General features: G+C 53.2%; 1 protein-coding gene across 1 annotated transcript; it reads left to right on the top strand.

The window, feature by feature from the left end:
- Positions 1–800: 800 nt before the first annotated feature.
- SLC4A8 (solute carrier family 4 member 8) lies at positions 801–19821 on the top strand. The gene is made up of 25 exons (XM_054807252.1): positions 801–981; positions 6372–6453; positions 7162–7296; positions 7591–7726; positions 7936–8096; positions 9002–9190; positions 9328–9416; positions 9537–9694; positions 10053–10140; positions 10622–10768; positions 10949–11040; positions 11537–11711; positions 11845–11978; positions 12640–12885; positions 12991–13096; positions 13997–14158; positions 14868–14981; positions 15306–15467; positions 16060–16311; positions 17098–17166; positions 17653–17826; positions 17926–18063; positions 18500–18597; positions 19094–19198; positions 19443–19821. The coding sequence occupies exons 1-24, from the start codon at positions 937–939 to the stop codon at positions 19179–19181; spliced, it is 3240 nt and encodes a 1079-aa protein (XP_054663227.1). The 5' UTR covers positions 801–936; the 3' UTR covers positions 19182–19198; positions 19443–19821.
- The last annotated feature ends 1110 nt before the right edge of the window (positions 19822–20931 follow it).

Below are 20931 nucleotides of genomic sequence, written 5' to 3'. Positions count from 1 at the left end.
CAGTGTGGGGGTGTGGGGGGCGGCGCTGGCTGCAGCTTGGGGTGGTGGGTTGGGTGGGAGGGTGCTGGAGGAGGCCAGGAGGGGTGTCGGAGGGGAGCGGGGGGGGGATGCTGGAGGGGGATCAGGGGGTGATGCAGGAACGGGATTGGGGTGATGCTGGAGGGGAGCTGGGGGTGATGCTGGGGGGGATTGGGATGATGCTGGAGGGGATTGGGGTGATGCTGGAGGGGGAGCTGGGGGTGATGCTGGAGGGGATTGGGGTGATGCTGGAGGGGAGCTGGGGGTGATGCTGGAGGGGGAGCTGGGGGTGATGCTGGAGGGGGAGCTGGGGGTGATGCTGGAGGGGAGCTGGGGGTGATGCTGGAGGGGAGCTGGGGGTGATGCTGGAGGGGATTGGGGTGATGCTGGAGGGGAGCTGGGGGTGATGCTGGAGGGGGAGCTGGGGGTGATGCTGGAGGGGATTGGGGTGATGCTGGAGGGGGAGCTGGGGGTGATGCTGGAGGGGATTGGGGTGATGCTGGAGGGGAGTTTTTTGGGGGGTGATACTGAAGGGGACCAGAGGGGGGATGATTCTGGAGGGGGGTCACTAAGATGCTGGAGGGGATCGGGGAGGGGGTGACGCTGGAGGGGCGGGAGGATGATGCTGGAGGAGGCCGGGGAGGGGGAGGATGCTGGCGGGGACCCGGGGGGGGGGGCTGCCGAAACGGGGCCGCAGTACCTTCGCCCGGCGCTGCCCCCCAGCTCCCCCGACCCCCCCCCCCCCTCCGGCCCTGCCTCCTCCCTCCGCCCGCCGCCTCCTCCCGGCCCTGGGCGGGGTTTGGCCCCGGCTCCGGGAGATGGTGGAGCCGGTGTGAGCGGCACCGGGGCTGCAGCCGGCTGCGGCCCCCCTGGCCCCAGCCCCGGGGGGCAGCCCGGCCCCCCCCCCCCGGCCCAGCCATGCCCGCAGGCAGCAACGAGCCCGATGGGATCCTCAGCTACCAGGTGGGGGGCAGCGGCACAGGGGCGGGGGGCGGGGGGGGATGCCCGGTACCCCCGGGCGGGCCGTGTCGCCGGTGCGGCCGGAGGATGCTCCGTGGCTGCTCACTGCGGCATTTCCGATGGCGGGGAGGGGGGGGGCATTGGGGAGACAAGGCGTCTGCAAGGGGGGGTGCATGGGGGGGGCTGTAAGGGGCGTGTAAAGGGGGGTGACGGGCATCTGCAAGGTGGGGGGTGTAAGGGGGGTGGTAGGTGTCTGTAAAATGGGGTGCCGGGGATGTGCAAGGGGGTGCCAGGCCTCTGAGGGGGGGGGGGGGGGGGCGCAGGGCATCAGCAAGGGATCTGCAAGGTGGAGGGGCGGGGGCGCAAAGGGGGGGTGAGGGGTGCTCAGCGTGGGTGCAGGAGGGATGTGAGGAGGGGAGGAAGGCACCTGCGTGATGCTTGTTGGGGGGCTCCCCGCTGGGCCCCCCCTTGTCCCCTCCTCCACATCTAGATCTGACCCCCTGGTGATGCTGTGACCTCTTTGGAGGGGGGACAAAGGCCACCGTCCCCACGGAGCCCCACGTCACCTGGTCACTGGGGGGGGGCTCAGCTATTGTCCCCATCAGGCGCTTGCAAGGATGCGCCCGGTGCTGGGGTGCAGGCGGGAGGCGGGTGGGTGGTCCCCCCCCTCTCAGCATCTCCTTGTCCCGGGGAGGGCCTGCCCGACCCCCCGCTGCACCCGTGGGACCCGGCTGGAGGAGCTGCTCTCGGTGCCAAACGAGAGGTGGGGAATTAATTAATCTGCCCTGAAATTACAGCTCAGGGGAAAGAGCGAAAGGAATTTGCGTCTCCCCCAGCAAGGGATGACAGTCGTGTCCTGGCGATGCTCGGCCGTGACCTGCGTCCCCCCCCTCACAGCCCACTTTGGGGCTCCAGAGACCTGTCCCCCCCCCGCCGGTTGCAAGCACCCGGGGCCAGTCCCTGTCACAGCTCAAATCCTGGCCCAGGAGCTGGAGGGGTCCCCACTGGGGGACGGTGCCGACCCCCACGACAGAGCAAAGGAGGGAGCCGTGGGTACGGTGGCTTCGTCCGGGCGGGATGGAGATGGAGAGGGGCGAGGAGGGGGTCTCCTGCTCCACCGCCGGAGCAGCCCCACAGCCCCCCAGTGTGTCCCTGTGCACGCTGTTACCCTCATCCCGTAATAACACCGGGATCAGTGTTATTAATTACTCTTTGGGCGAGATTAATTACATTAATCCTCCCTCTTGCTGCCAGTGGCTGGTCCTGCTAGCGTGTGACGGGACGGGGGGGCCGGGACGCGAGGTTTGCCTGCTCGCGCGATGCTTTCGGCCTCCCCCGGCACCAGGAGGACTCAAAGCCGGACCTGAACCTCTGCTTTGTGCTTTTCCTTGTCCTCAATTACACCGAAGCTTCCCCGGGGAAAGATTTTTCTTTCTTAACCAGAGGAGTTGCACCGAGACAGGTAAACTGAGGCAGGACGCTCAAAAATCCCTCTGTCTCCTGAGACAAAAAAATCGCAGCAAAATCGTAATTTGGAGAAGTTTTTTTGAGATGGACGCGGGGAGAGGATGCACCGAGCTCGTGACACGAAGGGGTTCGCTGCAGCCATGTCGAAACGGGCTTTCCTCCTTTGCTCCAGTGATTTCTGATTTCATTTTTACAAGCAATAATTACTTTCAGCCTCCCGACGAAACCAGCTTCGAAGCAGCCAGCTGGAGCTTTTTGCTTAGAAAATAGTGAAGTGGAACAACTCTGGCTGCTCCAAAACTCAAAAGTGAGCCATGCAAAGCTCGGCGTCCTCTTTCCCAGCCCAGTTTCAACGATTTGATGTTTTCCAGGCGCTTGGCAGCGGTGGCGAAGGATGAAGAATGAAAGCGAAGTGCCTGCAAGTGCTGGTACCCAGGCTGGGATGGGATAATTTGCTTTCCGGAGGCATCTCTCCTTCCTGCTCCATCCCATCCCAAGCCCATGGATCCACAAATCCCACAGACTTCTTAAATCCTTAAATCCTCCAGCAATTTCCTCAATGAAATAACCCCTCAGAGTCCATTTGAGTGGCCTAACCGGGACTGAGTGAGTTTTGAGCGGGGCTGTTTCCTTCGGTGGCATCTCCGCGCGAGGCTCGCTGCGATTTTGGGGATGCTGCGGTGGCCGGGGAAGGGCGATGGGATGCTCGGAGCAGCTCGCGACGGACCCGGAGATCCCCACTTGTCCAATTTCCTCCTACGTTTGCTCCTGAAGCTTTAAAACTAAATAATAAAAAAGCAGCGGGGGGATCTGAGCTTGGATCACGATGGGATTTTAACTGCTTAGATCTCGGTGTCACCTTCCTTCGCCGTGTTATTTTACACCCCGCGTCGCCTTTCAGGGCAAGCCGGGCAGTTAACCTTTGTGCCGAGCGGTGCTGGGGAGGAAGTTCATTAGAGCAAACGAATTCGTAGCGTGGAAATGACGGATTAGCTCAGCTTGGAAAATAAAGTAAAGCTGGAGATAGCTGGAGGAAGCAAGGAGAGTAAAAAAAAAAAAAAAAAAGTCGCTTCTCCGAGCATTTCCGTACCATGCTAGGACTTGGTCTGGCTAAGGAGGATTTATCGGAGCACCGAAGGGATGGAGGCCGTGCCGCAGCGAGACCTTCAGAAATGCCCTGATTGTTTTCGGGAGGTTTTGGCGATACGGGGTGCCGCCCCGTAACGGGTATTTTCCCAAGGGTTTGCGCCTCACTCGTATTTTGGCAGCTTGTGCTGTGAAACGCACCAAAACGCCGCTTACGCCTTTCGCCCCGGCGTTTACACCCCATTTCTCTCCTCCGGGTAGGTTTGGTTCAAAACAGAGCTGGTTTCTCCCCATCCACTAAGTTTTCCAAGCAGGATGAGTTTTTGTGTACCTGGAGTTGGTACACAGCGGGCGACACTGAGCTCCTCTCGGTGAGGGTTACTGCGGTGTCCTGGGGGGGGGTCTGACCCCCCTTGATTGATCCCCAAAACCCCAAAACCGCTGACCGACGTCGGGATGAGCCAGGACGAGGGTTACAAAATGACGCTGCTGGAAGAGTTACAGGTAGGGGCTCTGCCGAGGGGCCCGACGTCCCCGATGCCCCCCCGCCCCGCCCCAAACGGTTGGAAACCTCTCCCCGAAATCCCGTCGGCATTTCCCCGGAGCGCAGAGGGATGCGGAGGGGGGAGATGCTTTGTGCCGGGGAGGGCTCCTGGCAGCAGGTTGAGCGTCGTTGGTCGGAGTACGGGGGCAAAACGGTTTCTAAGAGAGACGGAGACTTTCCCCGTGTCGCCCGCGGGGTGTTTGACTCCCAAACCGCCCTGTGTATTCCCACTCCAACACCCACCTAACGCGCTCGAGCTTGTGATTTCGGTTAAATAGCGATTTTTTTTTTTTAAAACCGCGATTTTTATTTGAAACCACGATTTTTTTTTTTTTGAAACCGTGATTTTTTTTTTGAAACTGTGATTTTTTTTTTTTTGAAACTGTGATTTTTTTTTTTGAAACAGCGATTTTTTTTTAAAATTGCGATTTAAAGCGATTTTATTAAGCCCTTTCATCCCCTGCCTTTTCCCAGCATGGGGTTTGGAGTTTCTTGGGGTTGGTTTTTTTTTGGTTTGGGGTTTTTTTTTGGCAAATCCAAAGGGGAGCAGGATGCATTTTTGCTAAGAGGGGACGGAGGGTGGCGGAGGCCGTCATCGGAGAGAGGATGGGAAAGCCACGGGCGCGTGATAATCCGGCTGCCGGGTAACGTGGGCGAGTCCCGGGAGCTGGCGGGGAGTTAGCAACAGGTCGGCTCTGAAATTAATACTCGGGGACCAGCAAACTCGTTTCCAGACAGGAGCGTTTCTTCCTCTTGTTCGTTAAATTAACCGGTGCCTTTCCCGAGCATCGCTGCCGCGCGGTGGCAGGTGACGCTGTTCAGTCGAAGCAGGAATTTGGGGGATAAAAAGCAGATTTCGCGTTAGTGTTTGCAGCTTAAATCGTAACAAGTTATTTATTCTCTGGCTTTGGGTTTGGGTTTTTTTTTTTTTATTAAGTCTTTGTGATTAATGCATCATCATTAGTACGACGGGCAGCATATGCCAGCGCGGCGTTTGAAGTTTTATTTTAAATTATGGGTTTGGTTCTTTTGGGCTGTTTCCCAGTGCACGGTGTAGCTCTTGCTTCTTGAATTTCCTCCAACAGCCCTGCCAGTTCCCCAAGTTTTCTTGGTATTTTGCTCTTCTTGAAACTTTGGTTTCACAAATCGAGCAACTGGGTGCAAATCTCGGAGTATTTTTTTTTTTTTTTTTGGTGTTTGAACAGCTTTTGGTCGCTGCGATGACGGGAACAGACTTGCAAAGACAGAAGTCAGCAATTCAGTAGTGTCAAACGTTCTTCTTTGTGCCTTTAATAAAGGAATAATTTAAAACCTGGTGAAAACTAGAGGGTGTTTGGGAATTGCAGAGTTTCTCTTTGCACGGGTGAACAGATTTAGGTTTTCTTGGATTAGTTACTGTCCATGCAGGCAAGGAAGGAGAAACAGAGCAGCGGTAACATATTTTCTTTTGTATCTGAGACATTCCTAGCAATTAAAAGTGCAGCCTGACGAGGGGAAAAAAAGATATGAAGTGTTTCCAGGAGGCCCTTTCAAAGCTGCGGTTGCGACTTGAGCGTGAGAGGCGGTCGGGTTTTTATTTCTTTGAAGGCGGTAATCCCAGTAATCCCCTTCCCCAGCCCTGGCGGCAAAGGGAAAAGAGAAGCAAGACAACGACTTTCTGTTTGCTCCTGTACTTCTCCTTCGGCTTCTAAGGTGCAAACGCTCTTTCTTCCTGCGGCGCCGGCAGTGGCGTTTCAGGCGAGGAGGGCACGAGCTCTCGGCCCTTGGCTTTTGCAAGGAGAAAAATCGTGGGTTTTGTAAAACGCGCGCTTGCGCCAAGGGGAGCCCGAGCATCCTCGGGCTGAAGAAGCAGCTTTGTCCTTGCAGGTTCTTGAGGGCATTGGAGGTTGGTGGTGGCCATGTCCTGTGGCCAGGTGCCATCTAGTGAGTCCTGCAGGTATCACGTTTGGAGACTGAAACTTGCTGTGAACAAAAGTGCATTTTTTTTTTTTTCTCCCCAGTAAGAACAAAGCAGGAGGTGTGGGGGGGGGTTTTTGGGTCTGAAATACTCAGCCCTTTCCTCCTGTAGTAAATACTTCCAGACTCGCCTTGTCTACGATACAGATGATGCTACGGGCTGTTTTACTGGGGTATGGGAAGAGAAACCTCCTCCAAGTCCGTGCTTTTAGGGCTGTGCCTGGAGGAGGAGGCACGCGGAGGCGTGATGCTCGTGGATTTGGGTGGACGCGGGGGTGGACGATGGCCAGGAGGACGTAAGGGAGCTCTGCGCAACTTTTCCCTTCTCATTTCTAAACAGGGACACGACGAAGAGGCAGTGATTGACCAAGGAAGAACGAGCAACGTCGTCAATATTCACTATGAGAAGGAGGAGTTGGAAGGTGAGTCTCTGCTGAGATCCCGGTAGAGGAGCCGCCAGCCCAGCGCCTTTTCCCGTCGCACAAAGTCCCTGCGACGTCCCTTGCTTGGCGTACGCATCACGCGCAGCAAAACGTGGCGTGCTTCTAAATAAATAAGCACAGTTCTTTTCACCTTTTTTAACATGACGGCTTTTAAGTGGAGGCCATGGTGTGAGTTTTAGCCACGGGGCTGGATAATTCACGGCTTGTTTTCTCGCAGAGGTTGCTCCCAGCTTGGAGAGGGTGGGAGAATAATTTGACGGCTGCAGACTCAGGGCTGTGGTTTTCTTTTTTTTTTTTGTTCTGGAGTTCATTATCGTGGGACTGATTCGATCTTCTCTTGTCGCCTTGCGCCATACAAAGATTTTCAAAATAATTACCTTTTGTTGCTGCTCAACGAGCAATTCTGAGCGTTGTCCAGCTGAAGCTGGACTTTGAGAAGAGGTTGGATACTTTCAGGGCGCTTTTAGATGATCGGGAACCATCACTTGTTGTTGCTCTCTCGTTGCAAAGTTTGAGTAAAATAGGCTTGGAAAAAAAGGACAGGTCTGTGACGTTCAGGGACCCAGTTAAAAGAAAATTAAGAGAAGTTGGTGTTTCCTCCTGGGATGGCTGCACTGATTTAATTGCGGCATCTGCGTCAAGCGTCTCCGCGGTATCGAGAACGATGCAAACGCCGCTTTTTCGCAGGCCACCGGACCCTGTACGTGGGCGTGCGGATGCCGCTGGTGAGGCAAAGCCACCGGCATCACCGTCCCCACAGCCAGAAGCATCGGAAACGGGAACGGGAGAAGGACTCTGCCCCGACGGAGCAGGGCTACCACTGTAAGTCCCGCCGCAGCGTTCACTGAACTCCTCGGGGCTACGTGGGTGCTGGGGTCTTCTGCAAGCAGGTCCCCGTGCCGGTTTGAGTGGCTTGCTGTTCTTCCGAGGGAAAGCGGCATCATTTAGCAGGACCCTCTCTCTTTTCCCAAACTTTCCTCTTTCTTCTCTTTTTTTTTATTTTTTTATTTCTTTAAACTGATGTTTATGGTGCCGATCGATGCCCGCTTTGCCTATGAGCGTGACGGGCCGTATTCGGGCACGGTAACGGGACGGGGCTTTGCCTTCTGCCCCCAGACACTCCGTCCCAGCGAGTGCAGTTCATCCTCGGGACCGAGGAGGACGAGCAGCACGTTCCCCATGACTTGTTCACCGAGCTGGATGAGATCTGCGTGAAAGAGGGTGAAGATGCCGAGTGGAAGGAAACGGCAAGGTAAATCCCCGCTGCCGGCCGCGGTGGGAGAGGAGTCCCCTCGCCGGCAGCGCCCGCGGGCTCTGCTTTCCGCTCTCCGGGACTTTGGCAAAGCTTTTGCAGGTGCCGATGCGAGGAGCCTTCTCTCGCCGCCCTGTAGCTCTGTTAAAGGGGTTGCGGAGCTGAGGCCGTTTCCTCGCAATGGGGCTGATCGCACCTGATGTCCGCAGGTGGCTGAAGTTTGAGGAGGACGTGGAAGACGGCGGCGAGCGCTGGAGCAAGCCCTACGTGGCCACGCTGTCCTTGCACAGCCTCTTTGAGCTGAGGAGTTGCATCATCAACGGGACGGTGCTGCTGGACATTTGTGCCAACAGCATCGAAGAGATTGCAGGTACCGCGGGCGCCGTGTCTCTGCGGGAACGGCCGAGCTCGGTTTGCCGCGGTGCCCTCCGCTCCCGAATCAAACCCTGCCCCAACGGCGCGTCCTTTTCCAGAAACCCCGCTCTGGTTTTAAGTTGGTTTTGGATGCAGGCTGGGCGTGCAACAGTCACACCAGCTTTTTCTGCCAATATGGGATCCTTTTGAAAGCAATTTGTGGGGTTAGAGAAGCAATTAGAGAATGTTCTCCAGCCGAAAAGGAGCGTGTGTCAGGGCTTAGCTCTTAGAAATACGGAGTCTGCCTAAGAGCTGAACCTCATTAAAGAAACTATTTATTACAAGCCATTTCCTCACATTTTATTTTTTTTTCTTTTGCCTTAACATCCAGGATTTAAGAGTTTTAAAGGTAGAGTTTATCTGGCAGGTGACCAAGCAGTGTATTTCTGTGGGGAAGATAATTGAAGTTAATTGAAAAAGCAGCTTTGGAGAAATTACCTTTGACTGGCAGGTCTCCATTCAGCCCTTTCAAGAGCTGGAGAAGTCGGAGCCATTCTTAGCACGTTTCTCCCTGGGCTCGGCAACTTGCAGAGGAAACTCCGGGAAAGTCTGTGCTATAGATTGCTTATAATTTGGTTAAATGTGTGGAGTCAGACAGAAAGGCCAGATGGGGCAAGAAAATTGCATTATTTTGAATGGGAAATAATTATCTTAGCAGAGTGATGAATAAGCACTTTGCTCGTGTTTTTTAGCAAAAGAAAATTCTTGCTTTCGCTGCAAAGGCTGAACTGTATTAAAATGTCTTGCTAAGCAAGGCTGGGCCTGTGTCAGGGGATCCTGCGTGGCACAGCCTTCCCCCAGGAGGGGGGGACCTGGGGGGGTTTCTGCTCTGACGGCTTCGTTTCCCTTTGCCATCCCCAGATATGATCCTGGGCCAGCAAGACCAGTCCACGGAGTTTGACGAGCACGTGCGGGCAAAAGTTCGAGAAGTCCTACTGAAGAAGCATCACCATCAGAATGAGAAGAAAAGAAACAACCTTCTTCCCATCGTCCGCTCGTTTGCTGATGTGAGCAAGAAGCAGTCAGACCTGCACCTCCTTGACAAGCCAGGTGAGGGTTCCTGCAGGGTTTGGCACCAGGTGAGGGTTCCTGCAGGGCTCTGGTCCCATCAGACTTGTCCTGGCAGAGGAGAAGCATCCCAATTGCTCCTTGTCCGTCTTTCTGAGTGTCTTTCTTTTTCCTACCAGCCCAAACACTCACCCCGCATCCTTCTCCTACCACTGCAGAAGCTAAAAATGGGGTGAACCATGAGAGCAATGCGATGGACTTAAGCAAGGTGAGACGCTCGTAGCTCTCTTATGCCTTTAGGGTCAGATTTGGTCTTGCAAATTTGGCTGCAGAGTGCTGAGGGCTTTGCTTTTGGGGTATTTGCCTGAAAATCGCTTGTTGTGCCTAGGCGGAGCTGCATTTCATGAAGAAAATTCCCACCGGGGCTGAAGCATCCAACGTGCTCGTAGGAGAGCTGGATTTCCTTCGCCAGCCCATCGTGGCATTTGTCCGCCTGACCCCGGCTGTCCTCCTCTCGGGCATGACGGAAGTTCCCATCCCAACAAGGTCTGAACGAGAAGCACAAAGATTTTATTTCAAAAAACCCCCACCCAACGAAAGAACATCAAGGTGCATGCATCAGTTTGGCGTCCCAAGGGAAGAAGCCCAGGGGGAGTGAGGACATTTCTCCCACTCGCATCCCTTCCCTGCTGTGTCTTTTAAACCCCTTGGCCAATTTTAATGAAAATTGGCCCAAAAATTAAATTTGCGATCGGTTTCGGGGAATTTCAAATTCATGGCGGAGTCGGTGAGCCTACGTGTCCCCTCTTGAGCTGCGCTCGGGGCTGGGGGCTCCCAGGGATTTCCTTGGGTGTCCTTTGAGCAAGGACACGTTCTTCTCACTCATTGTGTTTTTCTTGCCCAGGTTCCTGTTTGTTTTGCTTGGACCAGAAGGCAAAGCCCATCAGTACCATGAGATCGGCAGGTCCATGGCTACTATCATGACGGATGAGGTGCGAGAAGAGAGAATTCCGGGTCATTTTTGGTTTTCTTCACCTCTCTGCAGTAGTGAGGAAGAGGATTTGCTTCCCAACTGCCCACACCTCTCCAGATAGCCCACCCCTCGTTCACACGCCGAAGCAAACGCACGGATTTGTATCACCCCACCTCTTGGAGGTTGAAATCCCACCCGGTGTGCATCCTGCACCTCCCCGGGGTCCCCAGCACCCTGTCCCCAGTGGTGGCGTTGCCAGGGCCAGTGAAATTTCCCCGCTTTAAGCAAAAGGGTATGGTGTGCCATGAGGGATGGGGACCTTGTGGAGGAGATGATTACAAGTACCGTGATGGACAGATTTTTCCATTTGGGGGAATATTTCCTGCCATTACAAGCAGGAAATTTGGGGAAAATGATCTTGCATTTAGCCAGGAGCTTACTGTAGTGCTTAGGACATCGGAGATGGGTTGTCCTCTGAGCAGGTTGTCTCCTGTCGGCAGGTTTTCCATGACGTTGCCTATAAAGCCAAGAACCGGGCTGACCTCGTGGCCGGCATCGACGAGTTTCTGGATCAGGTCACGGTCTTGCCGCCAGGAGAATGGGATCCATCGATCCGAATCGAGCCCCCGAAAAACGTCCCTTCGCAGGTGGGTGCTGCGGCGGAGGGAGGCGCGAGGGGGGACAGGCAGGACGGCGGCCGGCCGGGGATGCTGTTCTGGGACCCAGATTCACCAGGTCCCAGTTTGACGCAGTCACATACCCAGACCAGAAGCCCAACAAGCCAGTGGTTACGAATCCATAGCTTTGCCTTATTTCCTTTTTAACAGGAGAAAAGGAAGATGCCAGGAGCTCTCGATGACAGTGCTTCTCACAGCAAGCCAGAGAAACACAGTGGTCCTGAACTGGAGCGCACGGGAAGGTGTGAGCTTTAATAGTTTGTGGGGTTTGTTGGGTTTTTTTTCTCTTTGCCTCTAGAATCGGAGCGTGCACCTTCCCTTTTAGCAGTTTTCTGGGGTTAGTTGGTTCAGTGAAGGGGCTTCACATTACCAGCTCGGTCCCCTGGGCTGGGCAGGTGAGATCTGGGCAGCTGGGCTCAGCCACAGCACCACTGCAGACAGATTTTCTTGATTTGGGGTGGAAGCAGCTGTGTAAATACCTCCAGGGAGAGCTCTGCTGCTTCTCCAAGCAAGGGACAGTTGCAGTAAGAGGGGATGGGCTTTCAGGTTTGGTCCTTTTTCTTTTTGTTGGAGGGGTTTTTTGTGCTTGCTTGGTTTCTGCCGGGTATAAAACGGCCGAAGGAGACTGCTGCTGGTTAGCGATGAAGGTTACTGTCTGCTTGGGCTTGTCCTTCTGCAGCAAAAACCCCTCTGTGCGGTCTTCCAGGGAACCAGTCTATTTGTTTTTCCTTCCTCCAGGCTCTTTGGAGGTTTGATCCTGGACGTGAAGCGCAAAGCCCCGTGGTTCTGGAGCGACTTTCGGGATGGTCTGAGCCTGCAGTGTCTGGCGTCCTTCCTCTTCCTCTACTGTGCCTGCATGTCCCCTGTCATCACCTTCGGGGGACTGCTGGGGGAGGCGACCAACGGCCACGTAGTGAGCACCTCTCTTGGGTGGCGTGGGGGAGCGCAAAACTCATGCAAAATCTTCGCTGCAGTGAATTTGCTTTGGGTTTTTTCTTCTTTTTCCCATTGATTTATTTCCTCGCCGCTGCCTCTTCCCTGGACAGAGTGCCATGGAGTCACTGCTGGGCGCATCCATGACCGGCGTGGTGTATTCCCTCTTTGCTGGCCAACCTCTCACCATCCTCGGCAGCACCGGACCCGTCCTCGTGTTCGAAAAGATCCTCTACAAATTCTGCAAGTAAGGCCGAGTGCCGCGAGAGCCTTCAGGAGGCACTGGTGGAGAAAAGATGTTTTTCTTGTCTTTTTCTCAGTGAGAGTTGTTAGATTTCAGTTGTTTTCTGTGTCGCAGACGTTGCACGCTGCTGCTTTAGTATGTGATGGTGCAAGAGCCCTTGGTCTCTGAAGGATGGATGAGGTTGTTTGGGGTTTTTAGGGTTAAAATGAAGCAGGAAGAGGAGAAGCCATAAGGATGGGGATTCTTGTGTTGTGATGACTTTGATGTGAGATGAGACACCCTTATTGCAATTAATTTTATTCTTCAGCCCCAGCTTGCTGGTAGCAGGTGACTGGGTGCAAAATCAGCCGGGGTTTTGGTGTTAGGGCATGGGGGTGATGTGGGAGGACACCACCTTCCACAAAGGGCCCTGACCTCAATTAGCCTCCAAGGCCTTAACACAAGCTAATTGTTAAATAACAATCATGAAATAATTGGCCTCTCCTCCTGCAGGTCCGCACCCTGCACCGCAGCCCCAAGGCTGTCTGTAGTAGGACATGGAAACTGCATTTACCATCTGCAGCCTTGACGTGCTCCTAAATTGCTTGTGATTTTCCCCGAAGGAAGGCACGGCTCGGCGCCTCTTCCTGGCCTTTCCACCCTTTGTTTTATTTTGGTTTCCCAGGGAGTACGCGCTCTCCTATCTCTCTCTGCGGGCCTGCATCGGGCTGTGGACTGCCTTCTTCTGCATAGTGCTGGTGGCCACCGACGCCAGCTGTTTGGTGTGCTACATCACCCGCTTCACCGAAGAAGCCTTCGCCTCCCTCATCTGCATCATCTTCATCTACGAGGCTCTGGAGAAGCTGAGTCACCTGCGAGAGACCTACCCTGTGCACATGCACAGCAAGCTCGACTTCCTCACCGTCTACTAGTGAGTTGTTTTTTCCTCCTAAAAGGCTGCTGCCCCTTGGCAGGAGCTCAGGGCTGCACCTCCATTGCCTTTCCCTCACCCTCGTCTTGGCTTTTCTCCTCCCAGCTGTAAGTGTGAGGCACCAAGCCATCCCAGCAACGCAACCCTGCGTTTCTGGGAGAGCAACGAGATCAACGTGTCTGGCATCACCTGGGAAAACCTCACGGTGACTGTAAGTGCCCCAAGCCACTACTTCCGCGGCCGCGGGGTCCAGGGGCGTTCACGTTTTGCAAAAGTCAGAGCCCTTCGGGTGATGAGGGGCTTCAGACTGTGCTAGTGCTGCTCTGCAAAGTCATTCTTTAAATCTAACGTGTGGTTTTAACCCGCTTGGTCCTGGGAAGGAGAGTCCACCTTGTCCCCCCAACATCGTGGGTAATAACTGTCCTCCTTGACCCTGTCGCAGGACAATTTTTCTGACCAGGAGCAAGGTTAAGTGGGTGGTTTGATTCTTGTAGAAGTTGGAGGACTTAAGTTCATGCTTGAAGGTAGTAATTAGCTTCCTTAATTGGTTCCTAAGAACTCCAGTCCTTGCTTGCTTACTCAGCACTGTCTGTAGGTCCATGCATAAATTTGCACGTCTGAGCAGCCTCTCGGGCTGCTGTTGCTGGAAGCAAAGCCCAGGCATAGGATGGGAGGCTCTTCAGGACATCTTCATCCCCTCTTGGCCATGTCCTGGGAGCCCTTCGCTGGGAAGGGACGATTCGTCTCTTCTCCTTTCCTTCCACGGTTGTCTTAGCCCTCCTTCCCTGCTCCCTCTTTCTCTATCCCCAAGAACTTCCAGTGTTTCCTTCCCCTCTTGGCGTCTTCTTCAGCCACGGTTGCCTGCCATTCGAGCGGAGGATGTGCCATGGGTCTGTGATATGGTGTCCCATCACATCTCGCCTCTCCGCTCTCCTCTGTGCGGTTCAATGTGTCACTTGTTCAGCTGCTGCTCATTAAATATAAATCTCCATCAGCAGCAGCAGTTACCAGGTCATGGATCTTGGACCAAGATCCTCAAAAGCCCCGAGTTATCCCAGGTTTCCTTGCCGCACGTGCACTACCTTTGTGTCCTGACGCTCTGTTTCTCCAGGAATGTCGGTATTTGCATGGAGAGTTTCACGGACCTGCCTGTGGACGCAATGGCCCCTACGCGCCTAATGTCCTCTTCTGGTGCTGCATCCTCTTCTTCTCCACCTTTGTCCTGTCGAGCTTATTGAAGAAGTTTAAAACCAGCCGTTACTTCCCAACCAGAGTAGGTAGAAGATGGTGGCCGGCAGCAGTCTCCACGCTCATTTCCCAAAATGGCTTTCCCGGAGCGCTAAGCAGTATTTGCCACCGCTTGGTCAAGCTGGGAAACATTGACCTTGAAGGCCAAACTCTCCAGCAGCTTGGATGTCCCTCCCTCGTTTCCATGAGTGCTAAACGACCGTAGCGTTTCCCACCTGCCTCGCGACCTGCCCCTGAGCGATATTTTGCTCAGGCAGTGGGAAATGAGGTCTTCCAAAGTTGTGGGGGGTTATTTGCCTTTTTTTTTTTTTTTTTTTACCTTCTGTGCATTATGCTCAAGGGGAAAGTTGGTTCAAACGAGGAGCTGCCATAGGAAAAGACACTTTTTCTTCCTTTTGAGGAACATACGATGCCTCAGTGCCTTATTCCCATTTTAGCGGTGAGCGTGGCTGCAGTGGCAGCCATCTGCTTCCTTATTTTTTAATATTTTTTTTACTTAAGGTTTGAATTCAAACAACCCCCTTCCACCTAATTAAACTTTTTTTTTTTATTGTCTGACACCAGCTCTCACAGAGACAAGCACAGCAACAGTAGCTAACCAAGGGATTTGGCTGCATGTCCTCAGAGTGGTGGGATTTTGTTAACCAGCCTTAATGTTGTTGCTGTCTCATTTTTCCATCTCATGTTGTGGCCCCCTTTGCGATGCCCCTTTCAGCTCTGGTTTCTTGCCCCAGGTGCGGTCCACAATAAGTGACTTTGCTGTTTTCCTCACCATCGTCATCATGGTGCTCATTGACTTCATGATTGGGATCCCGTCACCGAAGCTCCACGTCCCCCATATGTTCAAGGTAGCGGGGGGTGTTGTGGCACGGAGCGGGTTTCACCGGGGCAGGACAGGGCTGAGTCTGGAGGAGATGCTGGTGGTGTGACCATCTCCTCCTCCACCTCCAAGTGCATCGTTTCCTCCTGGAAATGAGAAGACAGCCCCAAAACTAGGTACCTGCAGGAGAAATAGCTACAGGTGCTTGCAAAGAGGATGGTGGCACTGCTGACCCCCGGGGTGACGTGAAACCAGGGCTGGGAGATGCTCTGACATGGGGATGGAGGGGACAATCCAAGCCGGTGAAGTAGCTGGGCTGGGAGACGAGGCTGATGTGTGTGCTTTGTTGCAGCCTACCAGAGATGACCGCGGGTGGTTCATCAACCCCATAGGACCCAACCCTTGGTGGACGGTGTTGGCTGCGCTCATCCCAGCTCTGCTTTGCACCATCTTGATATTCATGGACCAGCAGATCACTGCTGTTATCGTGAACAGGAAGGAGCACAGGCTGAAGGTAAGGGGCTGCCGGAGACAACCCCATCCCCAACCTGCTCTGGGCTGCAGGTACGGGGAGAAGCTCCAATTCCAAATGCCTTGTGAAGGCGTTGGTTTGGAACAACGTCAGGCAGCGTGGTGAGATGGTCTCCTGGCTTAATGATGACACAGGGAGCAAACGACAACAGGGGAGTTCAGATGAGCAATCTTTCGGAGGAGCATATTAAGCTTAGAGCGTTGTAGAAGCACGTTTTTGTTTTAAAATGTCAGCAGCAGCTGGGGAACGAACCATTTTGATGTGCTGCCAGGGATAACTGAGAGTCATATCTTACTCGCAAGTGGTAGAAATGTCTTTATGAATGAAAAACAGTAAGTTTTTTTTGTTGAGAAGTAGATACAAACTCCCCAAATCCACTTTGTCTGAACTGCTGCCAGATTGTCATGCAAGGTGCTTGCGCAAAGACTGGATACATCCTTATTTGTTTCCAGTTCTTGTTTTAAATTTTCAAGACGTCGACTTGAGCTCAAACAGGGTTGTTTGGGTCTGACTTGCGACGTTGTCCTTGCTCTTGTCCCGTGAGATGCTCTGTTTCTTGTTTCGCTCCCCGCAGAAAGGATGCGGGTACCACCTGGACCTCTTCATGGTGGCCGTGATGCTGGGGGTGTGCTCCGTGATGGGGCTGCCGTGGTTTGTGGCTGCGACCGTCCTGTCCATCACCCACGTGAATAGCCTCAAAGTAGAGTCTGGCTGCTCAGCTCCAGGAGAACAACCCAAGTTTCTGGGGATACGAGAGCAGAGAGTCACTGGCTTGATGATCTTTGTGCTCATGGGCTGCTCAGTCTTCTTCACTTCGGTGTTAAAGGTAAGAGGAAAATGGAAACCACCCAACAACCGCGAGCTTTTTGGAGGTTATGCAAAACTAGTCCCCTTTCTCCAGGCCTGAGTAGCTGTGGAGCAGAGGAGGAGGTGATCCCAAACCTTGGGGCTCGATCCGTGGTGGGAACCACCCTCGGTTGCACTTCCCAGCCCTTCAGACCCCAGTTTGGCACGCTCGAGCCAAGCGAGCAAGCCAACTGCTTGGATTTTCAGATGTCTTTCAGGCCCACCCGTGTTTATGGGTTACGATGAAGCGTATTTAGAGCAGTACCTCTGCTCTTTCAACCAGGCAGCACGTTATCGGTTGCAGTTTGTTCCCCCAGATGCCTCGGAACAGCCGTTCCCAGTAGCTAAACGCGCTGAAATCGTCCCCGTGGGCTTCCTTGCGTGTTCCTCCCACAAAGTAATCTCATCTCTAGGCTAATGGGAGGCACGCTGCTCTTGTGTGTTGCCCCAAGAACACGTAGAAATGTTTTTCTACCGTCGCAGAACGCGGCGTATGGTAGCATGGGTGAAATCACCTATTTTCCTCCAACCTTTCTGGAAAACAGGATTATTCTGATGAAGTGTAACTCAAAAGCTCAGCCTAAAGCAGAGCATTAAATCATTCGCACGCACAAAATCTCTGATGGTTAAAATCCGACACTTCTCTAACCCTGTGGAAGCTGGAAGGCTTTAGGCAATTTTAGGCAGGGACTGTAGAAGAGAGTGGTAATACTGAAAATGCAATTTAAAAAAAAAAAAGCACTAATTTCTGTATTTATTTTTCCAGTTTATACCAATGCCTGTGCTTTATGGCGTCTTTCTCTACATGGGTGTGTCGTCGCTCAGAGGAATTCAGGTACGGCCTCTTTTACAGCGTGTTGGGTCCCTGGTATTTCATCTCTATAGAAGCAGGTAAAAAAAGCAGTGGCATTGGGGGGAAAAAAACCCTCTCTGAAAGCAAGCGATCAAAATATTTTGTGTAAGAAAAAGATTGGAGGAGGCACAGGAGGCGTATAGGGCCGGGAGGACCGGGCAAGTTCAGGGCAGGTTACGGGAAAATGGGGGAATTCAGCGTGAAGGGAAGGCGATTTCTGTGGCTGGTGGAAATCCTTGCTGGGGGATTCAGCGTGCTGAGAAACGCTGAGAACAGAATAACGCGGAATAATTGCAGTTCGGTGGGCAGCTCTCGCGGGCAAGCCGGTTTATAGATGGAGCGGAGGGAAAATTGGGTGCTGCTCGCAGAGGAACGCGGTGGGATCCAGGATTTCTCATTGCAAGTGAGATCCTGAACACTCCCTCCGCGTCTCCCCGGGGCCAGAAACTTCTCACTGTTATTTTACAGTTCTTCGATCGCTTGAAGCTGTTTGGGATGCCGGCGAAACACCAGCCGGATTTCATCTACCTGCGGCACGTCCCCTTGCGAAAGGTGCATTGCTTCACCATGATCCAGCTGATCTGCCTCGTCCTGCTCTGGGCCATCAAGGTGTCGCGTGCCGCCATCATCTTCCCCATGATGGTAAGAGCCGGTGCTGCTCGGCGTCGGGGTGTTTGTAGCGTCGGAGCGAGCTGTGGCATCATCTCTGACCTCGCTGCATCTTCCCTCTTATTCGTGAAGGTTTTGGCTCTCGTTTTTGTCCGGAAAGTGATGGATTTCTGCTTCTCGAAGCGAGAGCTCAGCTTTCTGGATGACCTTATGCCAGAAAGCAAGAAGAAGAAGTTGGACGATGCCAAAAATGAAGCCAAAGAAGAAGAGGTGAAGCTTGCTGGGTGCTCGGGGCCGGGCATCTCCCTCGGGCTGTGAGATTGCGTCTTTCTGTCACAGCTCGTCTTTAAATGTCGGGGCAAGATCAGAACTAAACAGAAACGGATCCTAATAGCCTGGATCACACATCGTAACCTTTTATCCTAAATTAGCAGTGAGCTGAACACTGGAATAGAGGTCTAATTTTAAAAATAAGTCCTATAATAAAGATGATGATTATTATTAATACTACGGAAAGGTTTACTCATATTAGCGTTTTTTAATCCCCCCAAAGTATTTGGAGTGAAAGGTCTTCACCCCACTGCACTAATAGCTAAAGCTGCCGCAGGTCAGGAGGAGAGGACAGCGTGCAACGTCTTTACTGGGTGCTGAGTTTATCTCCGCTTTGATTAAAGACCGAGAACTTGATTTGTCCCTTTTCCGTCAGGAGTCCCAGAAGATGATGGAAGCTGCTGCTGCAAATTCGGTTCAACTGAAACTGGGGAAGACCAGCGACTCGGATATCCCACAGCAAAGCAGCGACAGGTAAAGTGCCACCAAGCGCCAGGACCCCCGGCAAGATTCGTTTGAAGGTGTTTGGCACCGTCTTTATCGAGCGTCCCTCAGTAAAGCGGTCCGCTCGGCGGGAAAATCAAATTTCTGGGCAGGGCTGCCGGAGGCGATGGCGGGGCTCTGCCCCTGCGCAGAGCGGCTGCACAACTCCCATTTAACCCCCAAAACTTGCAGCATCAGTGACTTTAGGGTAGCAGGAGATCCTCATATTTAAGAAAGAGGTGGTGTAGGCACGACCTGGAGCAGCAGCGGCTTAGGAGCCCGCTCCAGGGCTAAACGCCAGCAAGAGCCTTTGCCTGGAGCTGTTGTTCTACAGGCTTGCCTCCCGAAACTCCTCATCCAGCAAAACCTCTGGTGCTTACGCTGAGCTTTGGTTCCCCGGGCCCCCCTGGTCCTCTTGCTGGTGCTAACGCACTTGGCGGCAGCAGTTCCCGTAATCACGGATTGCTCTGTAAAATATTTATTGCAGGACCGATCCTTCCGAGATTAATATCTCGGATGAAATGTCGAAAACGACCGTGTGGAAGACTCTCCCTATGAACACAGAAACAGTCTGAATTTGGGGAGGAAAAAGGTAAAGGACCGCATGCGAGCGTGACCGTGCTCCTCCGCGAGCGACGAGACGCGCGCGTACGGTTTTCCCGTGCTTCGGCCGGCAACGCTGAGCACACGAGCAGCGGCGAGGACGGTGGCACGCCAACCAGCTCCTCTCTGCCGCGGTGGTCCCACGAACGGGGCTCAAACCCCATCTTCCACTGATGATGCTCTCCCTTTTTTTTTTTTTTTTTTTTTTTTTCCCCATTCTTCCCCCTCCCCAGTTTTCATGTTTAGGAATCTTGACTTTGAAGGAGACGAGCGAGAACGTGACTCAGGGACGTGCCAACGCGGACACGGGGAGAAACTGCTTTTTTTTTTTTCCAGTTGGAGGATTCCCATTAAAGCCATGCAGACGTCTTCAGTTACCCTTGGTGTGCTTCAGGCATTCCGTATCTCTAGACCAGCAAACTGAGGTGCACATCACGGTCAATGGGAGTTCGGTGTTGTTGAGCCTCCGTGCGTACGTGCGTGTGTTTGTCGCGGTTTCGTAGTGGTAGAGGGACTGCTACCGCTTTATCATTCAGTGCTATTTTTTTAATATCTAATTCCTCCTCTCCTTTCTCTTTTTTTTTTCCAAATATAAACTCTGAATGTTCAAAATAATTTTCTGTTATACTTGACGCATTCTCCGTTTTCTTCTTTATCACGGCCGGGTTTTTGGTCTGGTTTGGGGTCCAGGCTTTCGTTCGCTCCTACGTCCCTTACAGGTGGGAGAGGGACGTCCTCCCTGGTGGGGCAGCCTAAGGAGCGTCCGAGCAGTTGGGCTAAGGCGAAGGAAAAGCATTTGCTCCCTGCCCTCCAGTTTTACAGCATTTTAATTTTATTTTATTTTAATTTTATTTTATTTTAATTTAATTCTATTTTATTTTATTTTTATTTTATTTTAATTTAATTTTATTTTAATTTAATTTTATTTTATTTTTATTTTATTTTATTTTAATTATATTTTTATTTTGTTTTTATTTTTATTTTTATTGTATTGCATTTATTTTCTTTTCCTTTGGCTCTGCCATCAGCCTGGAAGCTGCAAAATGCAGAAATGCCCCTTTCTTGTCCCCTGGCCGTAAACCGAATATAAGGCACCACTTAAAATCGAATACTTCGAATACAGCGCATGGTTTTGGGAGCGGCCAGGTGAGACCTGGGGCTCTGCGTCCCTGGGCTGCCCCCCCGTTGTTCCTCCGCTTTCCTTCCTTTTACCTCCCTGGGACTCTAGGGGTTGGTTGTTTTGTTTTTTCTTTTTTCAGCCCTGTCCTTGCAAAGTCTTTTCTCTCGCAGGGTGGGACGAGCTGGGAGGAAAGCGGGAAGCTGCCTTCTCCTCCTCCCTCTCCCTGCCGCTTTGCAGGAACAAGCTGTTCAGCAGAGACGGTTCTCGTGCCCCCTTCACGTTTTGGGGGGGTCCTTGGGCTGCGGCGTCACCCCAGGCACATGCGGTCGAGTCGGGTGGCCCTGGAGCCTGGGAGGAGAGGACAACCCAGAAGAAAAGGTCCCCTTGCAGCCCTGCACCTTGCTGGGGGCTCAGCACCTGCTCCAGGCTCTTGGCGGCTGCGGCCGCTGCCCCGCGCCCAGCTGGGACGGGCGCACGAACCCTCCTGCCATCGGCTTCTCCCATCCGCCGCGGGAACCGTTTTGTGCATCAAACCGACCCAAAGTGACGTGCGGGTGGGGAAAAGAAAATGTGAAATGGCTCTGTAAGGGTGAGAGCGGCAC

Source organism: Grus americana, chromosome 31, assembly GCF_028858705.1.
Source record: "Grus americana isolate bGruAme1 chromosome 31, bGruAme1.mat, whole genome shotgun sequence".
Lineage (NCBI taxonomy): Eukaryota > Metazoa > Chordata > Aves > Gruiformes > Gruidae > Grus > Grus americana.
The sequence above is the reverse complement of the archived record's forward strand: the minus strand, read 5'-3'. Positions and strand labels throughout refer to the sequence as shown.